Source organism: Leopardus geoffroyi, chromosome A1 (genome assembly GCF_018350155.1).
Source record: "Leopardus geoffroyi isolate Oge1 chromosome A1, O.geoffroyi_Oge1_pat1.0, whole genome shotgun sequence".
NCBI lineage: Eukaryota > Metazoa > Chordata > Mammalia > Carnivora > Felidae > Leopardus > Leopardus geoffroyi.
Window position 1 is genome coordinate 67,404,803 of NC_059326.1, and position 12,094 is coordinate 67,416,896.

At 42.7% G+C, this 12,094-nt stretch overlaps 1 protein-coding gene across 4 annotated transcripts in view; it reads left to right on the plus strand.

Moving 5' to 3' along the window:
- CLDN10 (claudin 10) overlaps positions 1-12,094 on the plus strand; it is a 113,866-nt gene that overhangs the window by 90,832 nt on the left and 10,940 nt on the right. For all 4 annotated transcript variants that reach the window (XM_045480774.1, XM_045480781.1, XM_045480788.1 and 1 more), the window contains exons 2-3: positions 6,785-6,946; positions 7,035-7,116. In XM_045480774.1, coding sequence (XP_045336730.1) covers positions 6,785-6,946; positions 7,035-7,116 — 244 coding nt within the window. The remainder of the gene's footprint in view (positions 1-6,784; positions 6,947-7,034; positions 7,117-12,094) is intronic.

The following is a 12,094-nucleotide window of genomic DNA, read 5'->3' on the forward strand; positions in this document are numbered from 1 at the left end:
AGGCAGCCTGGCGCCCTCTTGGCCTCGCGACCCCGGGCGGCACCCCCGGGCCGGACCCCTCCGTGGCCGAGTCTCGCCTCCCCCCCCCCCCCCGCCAGAGCCTGAGGGAGCCGCGGAGAGCCCCCGTGCCCGTCGGTGCCGTACTGGGACGCGTGTCCCGCGGGGCGCCTGTCCGAGCCCGGCGCCCTGGGACTGGGGTGGGGTGGGCGACTCAGGCGTTGCGGGGTTAAGGGAAGCACCTTTGCAGTCCTGAGAGTCGAGGACACGGTTGTGGGACCCCCATCTCTCGGGGACTGTTAGGACACGGAGTGACGCTTGGCTCCTTCACCCAGCACTCCCCGAAAGCTGCATCCTGATTAAAATGGTATCGAATTTTGTCAAATTGTCAAAGCTAATTCTGCTTGTCCTGAGCTCCCATTAACCGTTTTGTTAGTTCTTTTAAAAGTAGGCAAGAGAAAAAGTAACATGTTGCAGGGAGTGTCACTCCAAGCCCCCTCCCCCAAGAAAAAACAACCCCACGCTTCAACAAACGTGTCTGCCTGGGCTTTAATGCTTCCTCCAAGTTTTAGGAAAATAAATAGCCCTTGTCTGTGCCGCAGTGGGTAGAGAATCCTGGCTAGCAGGAATCTTGTGCCAGAGACTGTCAAGTTCTGTGTCCTTGCGTCCCGCGTCAGCTCTCCAGGTCACTCACCTGCTGTTCTTTTGTAGATTGTTTTCTACATTGTTCTTGCTAGTTGGGCTCTATACTGTATTGAATTAGAGCAACAAGCGGATGTTCTAGAAAACTGGCTCTGTTTTAGTTTCAAGAGAACGGTAGATGTCAACCCAGGTACAATGATTGCTCAAGTTCTAGGCTGGGTTCTTCCAGGATTTTATAGCACAGGACTAGATAGAGCCCAGCAGAAAGTTAAGGATAGTCATTTGCATTATCTCTAGATTTGAGGTGTTTCTTTTTTTTTTTAACTTAAAAAAAAATTACTTCACTGCAGGTTTTTATTTGCATAGCTGATTCAATAAAAGACAAGAATTAATTCCCCTAAGATGGTGCTTGCCACGAAAAGCAAACTGTTGTTGCTCAGCGTGGTGGTATTTGATGGAACCCCCATATCCCGGGAATATGTGCCTGATTTTGAATGGATGACACTCAGGTCTTCGTCCTCTTGTGTAAAATAAGTATCTGGGTCACTGTTGATCCCCTAGAATTACTGTTGAGTTTCCTGTGCTCTGTAGAGCACACATTCAGGTAGATGCTTTGAACAGGCAGGCTCTTGTTTCTGTGGTTTACGTTGAGAGTTTGGGATTGATGGTTACTGTCCAAAATGCACTCTTACTGTAACTGCTGTACTGTAAGGTAACCGTATTGTTACCTGAGCTAGCTCACCAGATATGCCTGCTTCCCTCTGTAGGACAGTTGGGGGAGGAGAGAGGGGAGTGAGAAGTAAATGCTCCATGAATAGCGTTGGGTGCAGAATAGAGAAGTTTTCACATTGTGTCTCTGATGTGGGAGTGGAGTTGGCATGGGGACTTGGGGGCGGGTGGGGTTGTGAGGAGGAAGGAGGGCAGAGCTCTCGGTTATGAGGCTGTGGAGGGAGTTGAGGAGGGAGAAGAGAAAGGAGTGACATTTATACACAACCCTGGTTGCAAAATGGCCTTTCGTGGGTGCTCGTGTGTCTAGAAAATGACTTAAAAAAAAAAAAAAAAACCAAAACACAAATGTCTTCATACTCCCCCTTGTTGTACAATGTTCTAAAATTAATTAACGTATTTGTCCAAGTCAGTACATAGAGAAGTAACTCTAACAAGTACATGGTATTCATACATCTGGACAGGCTGCTGTATTTAGCTGCTTTCTCACTGTTGGGGAATGGACCCTTTCCAGCTTTTCGCTGTTGTCAGTGCTATACTGAAAATCTTCATATTCGTCTCTCTGTGCACGTGTATATTTCTGTGAAGTAGATACTGAGAAATGGTACCTGTCAGATTATTCATTTCAATGTTCGGTTTATACCTCCAAATTACATTCCACCACCAATGAGCGAGAATGCCTGTTTGTCCACATTCTCACCACAAAGTTTTTCATCCAGTATTGTGGGTGACGTATTATCATGCTATCATTTTTATTGGTATTTCCCTGGTTTTTACCAGGTTTTTTACCGGGGTTTTTTTATCAGGTTTTTACCTGATTTTTACCATCTTATCCTGTATTTATTGACCTTTTTTTTTCTCTTTCATGCATTTCCTGTTCATATCTTATGCCCAGTCTGTTTTTTCCTCTTGATGTAAATGATTTGTTTTTTAAAATTCTGGGTGTCAATCCTCCTTGATTTTTTATTTATGTTGCAGTCTTGACCCATTGCTTGTCTTTTAAGCTTACGATGTCTTTTCTTACACAAAACTTTGAAATGTGTACTGTGATCAGATTTATCAGTTTCTTCCTGCCGCCTCTGCTTTCTGTGGCTTAAGAAGGCATTGCCTATCCGAAAGTGATAAATCTTACTCTTCTGTGTCTCCCAGAATAACATATTGAGGGATTTAATCACACCGCTACGTTTTCACCTAGAGAGTTGATTCCTCCTCCTACAAGGTGACCTTCCCAGAGCAGGCCTCTCGGCTTGTAAGCTGTCTGCTGCGTCCCTGGAGCAGCCACATCTGCTGGGTGCCGGTTCTGAGGCAGGTCCCTCCGACATCACACTGCACATTGGACTTCCTGACGCTGCTCTGAAGTGGCAGGAGAAGGCTACATTACTGTAGGCTGTGGTGACCACAGGCCTGAGCAAGCCAGTCCTCCCCTTAAGCCAGGAAGAAGCTCTAAGTTCAAAAGAGAATGCAGAAAGGAGGAGAAGGCCCACGGCTCTCTCTCATCTAGCCTGAGGTGGGAGAAGGAGCCTCTTGGGCGCAGATGATGGAGACATTATTCTGAATTTTCTGTACGAGGTCAAAGCTCTGATTCCTCATCCTCAGGGGGGTATCATTGCAACCCCAGTTTTCCCTACAAGGAAAATGAGGCCGAGAAAAGCTAAATGTGTAGATTTGATTTTATGTCAAGATCCCAACTCCAAGTTCTGCTTAGAATTAATCTTAGTATGATGGAAGGGAAGCTTTGATGAGATTCTTACAAATCACCAGGCACTCTGTTCATATTATTCATCCTGTGAAGTAAGTGCTCGTATCCCTGTTTTACAGATGAGAAAACTGAGCCTCAGAGAGATAAGGTAATGTAATCAAGGACACACAGCAGGTAAATAGAAGAACCAGAGCTGAGATTCATAGTTTGTGCCTTCCTCCGATCCCACCCTTCTTTCAGAGGATTTGCAAAAAGTACACAAAGCTACTAGCGTAGGAAAAGGCCATTCTTTTCTCTCCCTTCTATCCAGCAACGGGCACATGTGCTACTAGGGAATTGTCTCCACCAAGTGGATATTTTCATTTTTGCTAGTTTGAAATGGAAAATGAGGTACACATCATTTGGAAAACGCTTAACTTTTAAGGGACGCCTTGAAGGTTTCCTCCAACAGAATTCGTTATTGTAAAGTCACTGTATTTTACTAATTGGAAGCTTCACGGTTGAACGAGCTAGTGATTTCTGTTTATCGCCAGCTCATATTCCTTTCAAAGCACCACTTGAACTTCAGCTGAGAATCATTTTCAGCCAGGTTGTTTTTAGTATATGCCATTTATTTTTGTTCGTGGAAATGTTTGCTGTTTTTTCCAAGAGAGTTAACTATAAATTATACTTCAGAGAACTTCTGAGTAAATATGTTCATGCCTCAGCACTTTAATGTGTTAATTAGCTATTAAAGGTGTCAGTAAATTCAACCTGTCAAAAATAATGGCCTCCTTGACTAGGTTTTTACTACCACTCCACTTGCTGGTGTTACTTAGAAGTTTTGCCCTCTGGAACTGTTAAAAGCAAGGTTGTAGAGGTCTGCCTTGCAAAAGATAAACTCTGAGTTTGTTGGAAGTCACCTAAGGCCTGAGTCTGTGGATGTTTTAAGGACTGGTGGCCCCTAATTTACACAACCAGGCTTACCAACAACTGGATTCCGTTTAGAGCTGGCAGTGGAGGGGGTACGGTTTATCCCCAGGAACCCCAGTGTCTGCTCTTTGTTCCCTGTTTCAGAAAATCTAACCGATGATTGTGCATGCAGTAAGTTAGCATAGTTAGCCATGTTAGCGTAGTTAGCAAGTTACTGCTACCGTTCCAGGCTAGAGAGAGGTGCCTTTCCCTCCAAGTCAGGGTTCTGGTTGGCACGCGGGGAAGGAACCGACCACATCAGAAACGGTATTTCTCCTCTCATATTCATGCCGAGAGACCAGTCCTGCTGCAGGCACGGGGGCTGAGACAGGAGAACAGAGAACCTCAGAAAAAAAAAATACCATGAGTCATGGTTGAATAAAGTTTAAAGACTACTGTTAATTTCATATTAAGTCATATTAAGGATTGCATGCACCGGCCTGAGGTTCATACCACTGTTTTCATCTGGGAAAACACATTTGAGTTCTAAATGATCAGAGTGTAGGCCTTAACCATTTGCCAGGCTCCTGCATTTCCTGTTCATAAAGACTATACGATGACTCGAGTAAATGATAAACTTGTCTAGGCTAATTTTTTAAAACATGTGTCACAGAGGCTACGTCTACACACATGCTGTTTTGTGTAGTGATTGCAGTGAGAATCCGCTAACATACCTCAAAACCATAGATTACTGTAGGTCTCAGGAAGAAATGAAACCACACCGTCCCAGTAGTGGTTGTCTTGGTAGATGGTCTTTAATCTTATAGGGAACCAGCAGCCTTCCCCTCTGTGCTTCTGTCTGCTCCCTGGCTTCTGGCGAGGGGACTGAGAGTTGAAATTTTTAAAAAACCCGGGTCAGCAGAGACCCAGATAGCCCTACAGTACGATTATTGCTACTGAAATTAGCCTCCATTATCTTGTTGTGCTAAAAATAAACTTGTTTTGCTGTTTTTGACAGCTTCACCTCCAGTGGAATTATTCCTGGAGGCTGTTCACACTATGAAATAGAAGTTTGTTGTCTTTGCAGTCTGCATTGGTGGAGGCCGAACTTTGTTGCAATTAAACAGAGTATCTTCTTTGTACTCTTCAAAATGGATCCTAGGAATAGTATTAACACTTTACAATTTCATTCTTTCCCAAAGGAATGTGGGCTGGAGGCTACCTGCCAGGATTATTTCTTGAATTTACAATTACTGTAGTCTTAGAATTATTATTTATTGTGGGTTTTACCTGAACACTAACAATGAGTGACTTGCTGTCTTTATGAGGTGTTTTTTCAAATTAAAAAAATAATCCCACATGTGAACTTGATGTACATGCCTGTTCATTGGCTCCACGAACATCTGCTTATACCTAGGATCTGCCATCGCTACTCCAGATTGATACATGGCACTGTTTCCGGCTGAAAGGAAAATGACCTTCTGTGCTAAAAGTGTATTGGTTTAGATTCTATTGATTTAAAATTTGTTAGTGTCTGGACAAAAGCCACGTTGAAGTTTACCCCACCCTGGCTGTGCAAATAAGAATAAGTGATTAAGAAAATCGGTGGTGGGGCACTTGGGTGGCTCAGTCGGTTGAGTGTCTGACTTTGACTTGGGTCATGATCTCATGGTTGGTGAGTTTGAGCCCCATGTCGGGCTCTGTGCTAACAGCTCAGAGCCTGGAGCCTGCTTTGGATTCTGTGTCTCCCTTTCTCTGCCCCTTCCCTGCTTGCGCTCTCTCTCTCTCTCTGTCTCTCAAAAATAAATAAACATTAAAAAAATTTTTTTAATTAAAAAAAATGGGTGGTACCAAAAGATGATCAGACAACCTAATAGAACAAGGTTTTAGGGTGCTTAGAAAGCATCCACTTATATGCACCCAGTGAATTTCATAATTATGAAATATTCTTTTAGTAAACAACCACTGCTTTTTGAAACCTAGTTTTATTCCATGTGCCCTGAAAGTAATAATGTCATTAAAATACTTCTTGATTTAGACTCATCATTGGTTCCTGATGATATTCTAGTTGGTCTCATTTGTAAGCTTTCACTGGTATCAGAAACACCTTGCTGCCCAATTATAAATTTTATAATGTCAAAACCATTAAAGCATCTATTTAAAAGGTCGAATGTGGGACGCCTAGGTGGCTCAGTCAGTTAAGCGTCTGACTTTGACTCAGGTCACGATCTCATGGTTCATGAGTTATAGCCCTGTGTTTGGGGCTCTGTGCGGACAGCTCAGAGCCTGGAGCTTACTTTGGATTCTGTGTCTCCCTCTTCTCTGCCCCTCCCCTGCTTGCTCGCTCTCTCTCTCTCAAAAATAAATAAACATTAGTAAAAAATGAATAAAAGGTCCAATGTACAAAGGAGTAGGAGGGTTGAGATGGTGGTGGATGGTATTTCTTACAGAGAGGGGTAGCATCGCATGGATTTTATAGTCAGAAGTGGATGGAATCCGTTTCAGCCTCTTACTAATTCATCTCTGACATAGCCTATATAACCTTTGGTGCCTCAGTGTCCTCCTCCGTGAATGTGGGAATAATAACACTCAAGGAATCTATCCTGAGGATTTTGCATAGACCAATCCTAAAAGTGGGTGACATAGAACAGGCACTCCATATAGATTAACTTGCTTTCCCTTCTGGCTTCTCTTACTATGTGTTTTAACCACTATGGGTATTTTTTTTGGAGAACGGAACCCTCATTCAGAAGGATGGTACAAAATGAGGAGGATGTCTCCCTGGAAAGCCATGTGTTTTATGCTAACACAGATGACCTCTAATTGCAGGTTATATCCAGGCATGTAGAGGACTTATGATTGCCGCTGTCAGTCTGGGCTTTTTTGGTTCCATATTTGCCCTGTTTGGAATGAAGTGTACCAAAGTCGGAGGCTCAGATAAAGCCAAAGCTAAAATTGCTTGTTTGGCTGGAATTGTATTCATACTGTCAGGTAAATAGTAACTTTCTCCCAAATGAGGTACTTCACGATGTTAATGAAATGACACTAACCGTGGTACTTTCCTTCTGATACTTTGCAGGGTTGTGCTCAATGACCGGTTGTTCCCTCTACGCAAACAAAATCACAACGGAATTCTTTGATCCTCTCTATGTTGAGCAGAAGTAAGTCCTCTTCTTGGTCTGTATGTTTCTAGCTTCTAGGAAATGTATGCGAGTGACTCTTCTAAATTAAGATATGTAAATTCCTTACATGGCTCGTGAAAGTGAAACACACTGATAAATATTTGATGACATCATTTCAAGAGTAAACATTTCATGTGCTACGTTGGCAAAGGATGCATTTAATTACTGCATTGGTGTCACGTAGTGTCTTGTCTAAAAAGCTCAAGGCGTAGCATTTGAAATTCTGGACTTCATCCACTGTACGTCATTAAATTGGGGTGAAGTAGGGGACAAGTGGAAGAGAGGCGTAAGGTGGGGAGGAAAGGATGATGATGTGAGACAACAAAAAACTGACAGCTTGCTTCAATTGTTGTCCACCCAGATGGACATTTGCCGGGTGCTGGTGTCTGAGCTGGTTTCCATCATGGTTTCAAACACTGACATGGGAACATGCTCCTGAAGATTAGCAATCTGTTAATGACATTTAAATGAAGTATCATCTTTTCATGTTTAAAAAATATTTATTCATCAATTTTGAGAGAGAGAGAGTGAGAGAGAGAGAGAGAACAAGTGGGGGAGGCAAAGAGAGGGAGGGAGAGAGAATATCTCAAGCAGGCTCTTTGCTGATGCGGGGCTCGATCTCACAAACCAGGAGATCATGACCTGAGCTGAAATCAAGAGTCAGATGCTTAACTGACTGAGCCACCTAGGCGCCCCTCATGTTTTCATTTTTAATTAGCCTTTTAAATTAACTCCTTAACAAGCTCCACTTAATAAAGCTTTATAAAGAAACTGTACATTATGCAGGGTTTTTTATTTATTTATTTATTTAAATTTATTTATTTATTTTTAAAATTTATTTATTTTTGAGACAGAGAGAGACAGAGTGTGAACAGGGGAGGGTCAGAGAGAGGGAGACACAGAATCTGAAACAGGCTCCAGGCTCTGAGCAGTCAGCACAGAGCCCGACGCGGGGCTCAAACTCATGGACCGTGAGATCATGACCTGAGCCGAAGTCGGACGCTTAACTGACTGAGCCACGTAGGCGCCCCTGCAGGGTTTTTAAAAAATGCCCTCGGAGTGGTACAGACACCACCCAGGTGTGACCGGTCTGGGTTGCAGGCAGTTGCTTTGGCGTTTACAGATCAGTTTGTTGTTGGTGGTTGTTTTTTTTAACTATGGGCAATTGCTTTTTATAGTTTCCCTAGGCTTATTTCTTTGCCTTGGGAAAACCCCAGGGATACCAAATTAGAAATAATGATATATGCAATATTTTGTCTTCCATGAAAATATACTCACATACCTCTGTAGAAAGCCACATCAGTATGTACGTGTATAGTTAACAACCAGTCTGGTGCTTCTCTTTCAGTCTTCAGATCAAATGTGACAGGATTTTAAAAAACACTTGCTAAAGTAGCTGGTCAGGTGTGCGTTACTTTTTTCTGGTGGATTTAAGTTTCTTCAGGGAATTGGTTTTTTAGTTCTGTCTTTGGTGTCTTTTATTTATAAATAATAAATGCTTATATAATGAAAATAGCAGCTAACACATGTTGGGCCCCTCCCATGTACCAAGCAGAGCATTGCAAATATTATTCTGTTTTATTATTTTGTTTTATTCTTGGAACAGCCTTATAAAGTAGGTTCTCTTGGTACAACTTTTTTTTTTTTTTCAAATGAGGAAAGAGGTCAATTAATGTGTGCAATGGAACCTAAACTAAACTAGGTACTGTCTGATTAGACTATGAGTCAGACCAGGAATGCTTGCTCTAAGACCCATGATTTATAATACTCCGTTTCATGATTTTTGGTGACAGTATGCTATATATATTTTTTGCATGTTTTCAAAAACTATTTTAACTTTTGTTAAATGGGAAACAAAAATGGCTGTTTGAGACACCAGTGTAATTTTTACTCACCTGCTTATGTTGGAAAAATGTGTTCTGATTTTTAAATTCTTAAGCCTCCAACTTCGGCTCAGGTCATCATCTCACTGTGAGTTCAAGCCCTGTGTCGGAGCCTGGGGCTGCTTCACATTCTGTGTCTCCCTCTCTCTCTGCCCCTCCCCTGCTCACGCTGTCTCTCCCTCCCTCCCTCCCTCTTTCTCTCTCTCTCTCTCAAAAATAAATAAAAATTAAAAAAAAAATAAAAAGAAACACGTTAATGATATTTAAATGAACTAATAATTTTCATTAAATGATACATTTTTATTTCAGGCTTTGGTATCCTAAATCTACAACAAAACTGGTTTATGTTATTAAAGATATTGCTGCCTTTTCTGGATTATCTTTTCCACATTGCTGTCTTTATTTTCCTGACAATTATTAGGGATGTCTTTGTCAGAATCTTAAAAATCATTTTCATCATTCCTCAAAAGGTCAAGCAGGGCTAATTCATATATGCCCAGTAACTTGCGTCTGTCCTTTGTGTGACTTTTCTTCTGTGTTTGCTGTATGCTCAGTCACCTAACTCAGTTTGGTGCCATTGGGATTTCTGATTTTCTTTCAGGTTTTGGTTAAACTCAGTTCAGTAAATATGGACTCGGAGGGGTTTTCCTCATCCCCGTTAAACTCAGTTCAGTAAATATGGACTTGGAGGGGTTTTCCTCATCCCCCCCTCATGTCCTGTCGGCACTCTCTTCTCAACTTCTGCCTGCTGTTTCCGTATTCTCATCCTGAAATCAGGCTAAGAATAGAACTTTCTCATAGACTTAATGTGGAAATTAAGAGAGTGTATATAGGGGCGCCTGGGTGGCGCAGTCGGTTGAGCGTCCGACTTCGGCCAGGTCACGATCTCACGGTCCGTGAGTTCGAGCCCCGCATCGGGCTCTGGGCTGATGGCTCGGAGCCTGGAGCCTGTTTCCGATTCTGTGTCTCCCTCTCTCTCTGCCCCTCCCCCGTTCATGCTCTGTCTCTCTCTGTCCCAAAAATAAATAAACATTGAAAAAAAAAGAGAGTGTATATAGATGCTCAGAACTGATTAGAAAAGAGGAAATTGATTAATGTATTGTATTAGCTGTTAAGATTGATTTTTAATTGTATGTAGTGTTTAAGGTGTAGCTTATCTTTATAGATATTTTTATTAGCCTTTTCTGAAGTGACTTAAAACTATAACACCTGGGTGCTCAGTCGGTTAAGTGTCCCACTTGATTTTTGTCTCAGGTCGTGATCTCATGTTTTGGGGTTCGGGCCCCACGACAGGCTCTGTGTCAATAGAGCCCAATGTGGTGCTTGATCTCATGACTGTGAGATCGTGACCCGAGCCAAAATCAAGAATCGGTTGCTTAACCGACTGAGCACCATCCTTTTATCAGGTGCCCCATCCTTTTATCAACATTTCTAGTAGAGGACAGAGAAATAAAAATTTGAAAGATTAATAAGTTAAAAATTGGCTACCTACACAAAATGAACTAATTTCATAGGTCTTAGAATTTTTAAAGTGAGATTTTGATATTTTTTTTTAATGTTTATTTTTGAGAGACAAAAAGAGACAGACTGTGAGCGGGGGAGGGGCAGAAAGAGAGGGCAACACAGAATCTGAAGCAGACTCCAGGCTCTGAGTGGCGCTCGAACTCAAAAACCACAAGATCATGACCTGAGCCGAAGTTGGACACTTAACCGACTAAGCCACCCAGGCGCCCTAAAGTGAGATTTTGATTTGGCATATTCTAGGGGCTAGTGTTGCCTCAGCTAGCATTTGCTAAAAATTCAGCCATGGGTCTTTGACTTAGTTTGTGCATGAACTGAGGAATGCTTTGGAGAATCAGGGCTAAAGGCAGGACAGCCCTAGGTGGGTTGAGATTTGGAAGGTACTACAGCAGGAAGGTTCTGACTTTCTTTGGTGTCTTCATTCACTTGCATGAGAGTAAATTCCTTGAGATTAGAAAGTGCCCCTTCCATTGCTGTCTTATTAGCCAAGCACAGTGCCTGGCAAGTGAGTCTTGTCTGCAGAGGTAGTCCTTTTAGAGTTAGGGGAAAAGCTTCCTGTGGTGTCAGCCCACTGAGGAGAGAAGGAAGGACACTCACTCCTCTCTCCCATCCGTATCACAAACTCCGCTTCCTAAAACTAGCTACCACCAAGTGACATCTCTCCCTGTCCACAGTCACATGTGTGCTTGGCCTTTAGGAAGGCAGTGAAGACAGCTGCTTGTGGTGTGCTCTACTTTAAATTTCTGGTGAGCAAATCCTAGCTATCCCATACCCGAGCCCTGAAATGCACTGGAAGACAGTCTGGGCTCAGAATCTAGTTTTGTTGATGTTTGTTTTGTTTTTCTTAAGGTTCTGTGCTATATTAGGGCACCTGGGTGGCTCAGTCATGAAGCATCTGACTTTGGCTCAGGTCATGATCTCACGGTTCATGAGTTCTAGTCCCATATCGGGTGAGCTCGAGCCCTACTTTGGGTAAAACATGAGCCCCGCTTTGGGTGACCCTGCTTCTCTCTCTCTCTCTCTCTCTCTCTCTCTCTCTCTCTCTCTCTCCCTCTCCCCTTTACTCACTTGTGCCCCCCCCCCCAAAAATAAAAAGATTCTGTGCTATATTAATTGAATCTTTTCTGTGGATTTCCAGGACATTCCTATGTAAGACCTACCTTGTTTGCCTAAGTTAGAAACACAGACTAAACTCATCAACAAAATTCCTGCTAGGTTCCTACTATGTGCAAAGAACTCAGTAGGCACTTTATTGGTGAGAAAAGATGAGTGGCTTCTAGTGCAGCTGGAGTAAAGATCAGAGGCTGTAGCACTAAAAACAGTATCACGCTCTATGCTCCTGGCTCTGTATTTCTGAAATCCTTCCTCTCCCTCCATATAGCTGGGAAGTTCTTTCTCTGAGGCTATAGTCATGACACAAATGTAATTCTTTTTTTTTTTTTTTTTAATGTTTATGTATTTTTGAGAGAGAGAGGGAGAGAGACAGAGTGCCAGAAAGGGAAGAGCAGAGAGAGAGGGAGACACAGAATCCGAAGCAGGCTCCAAGCTACCAG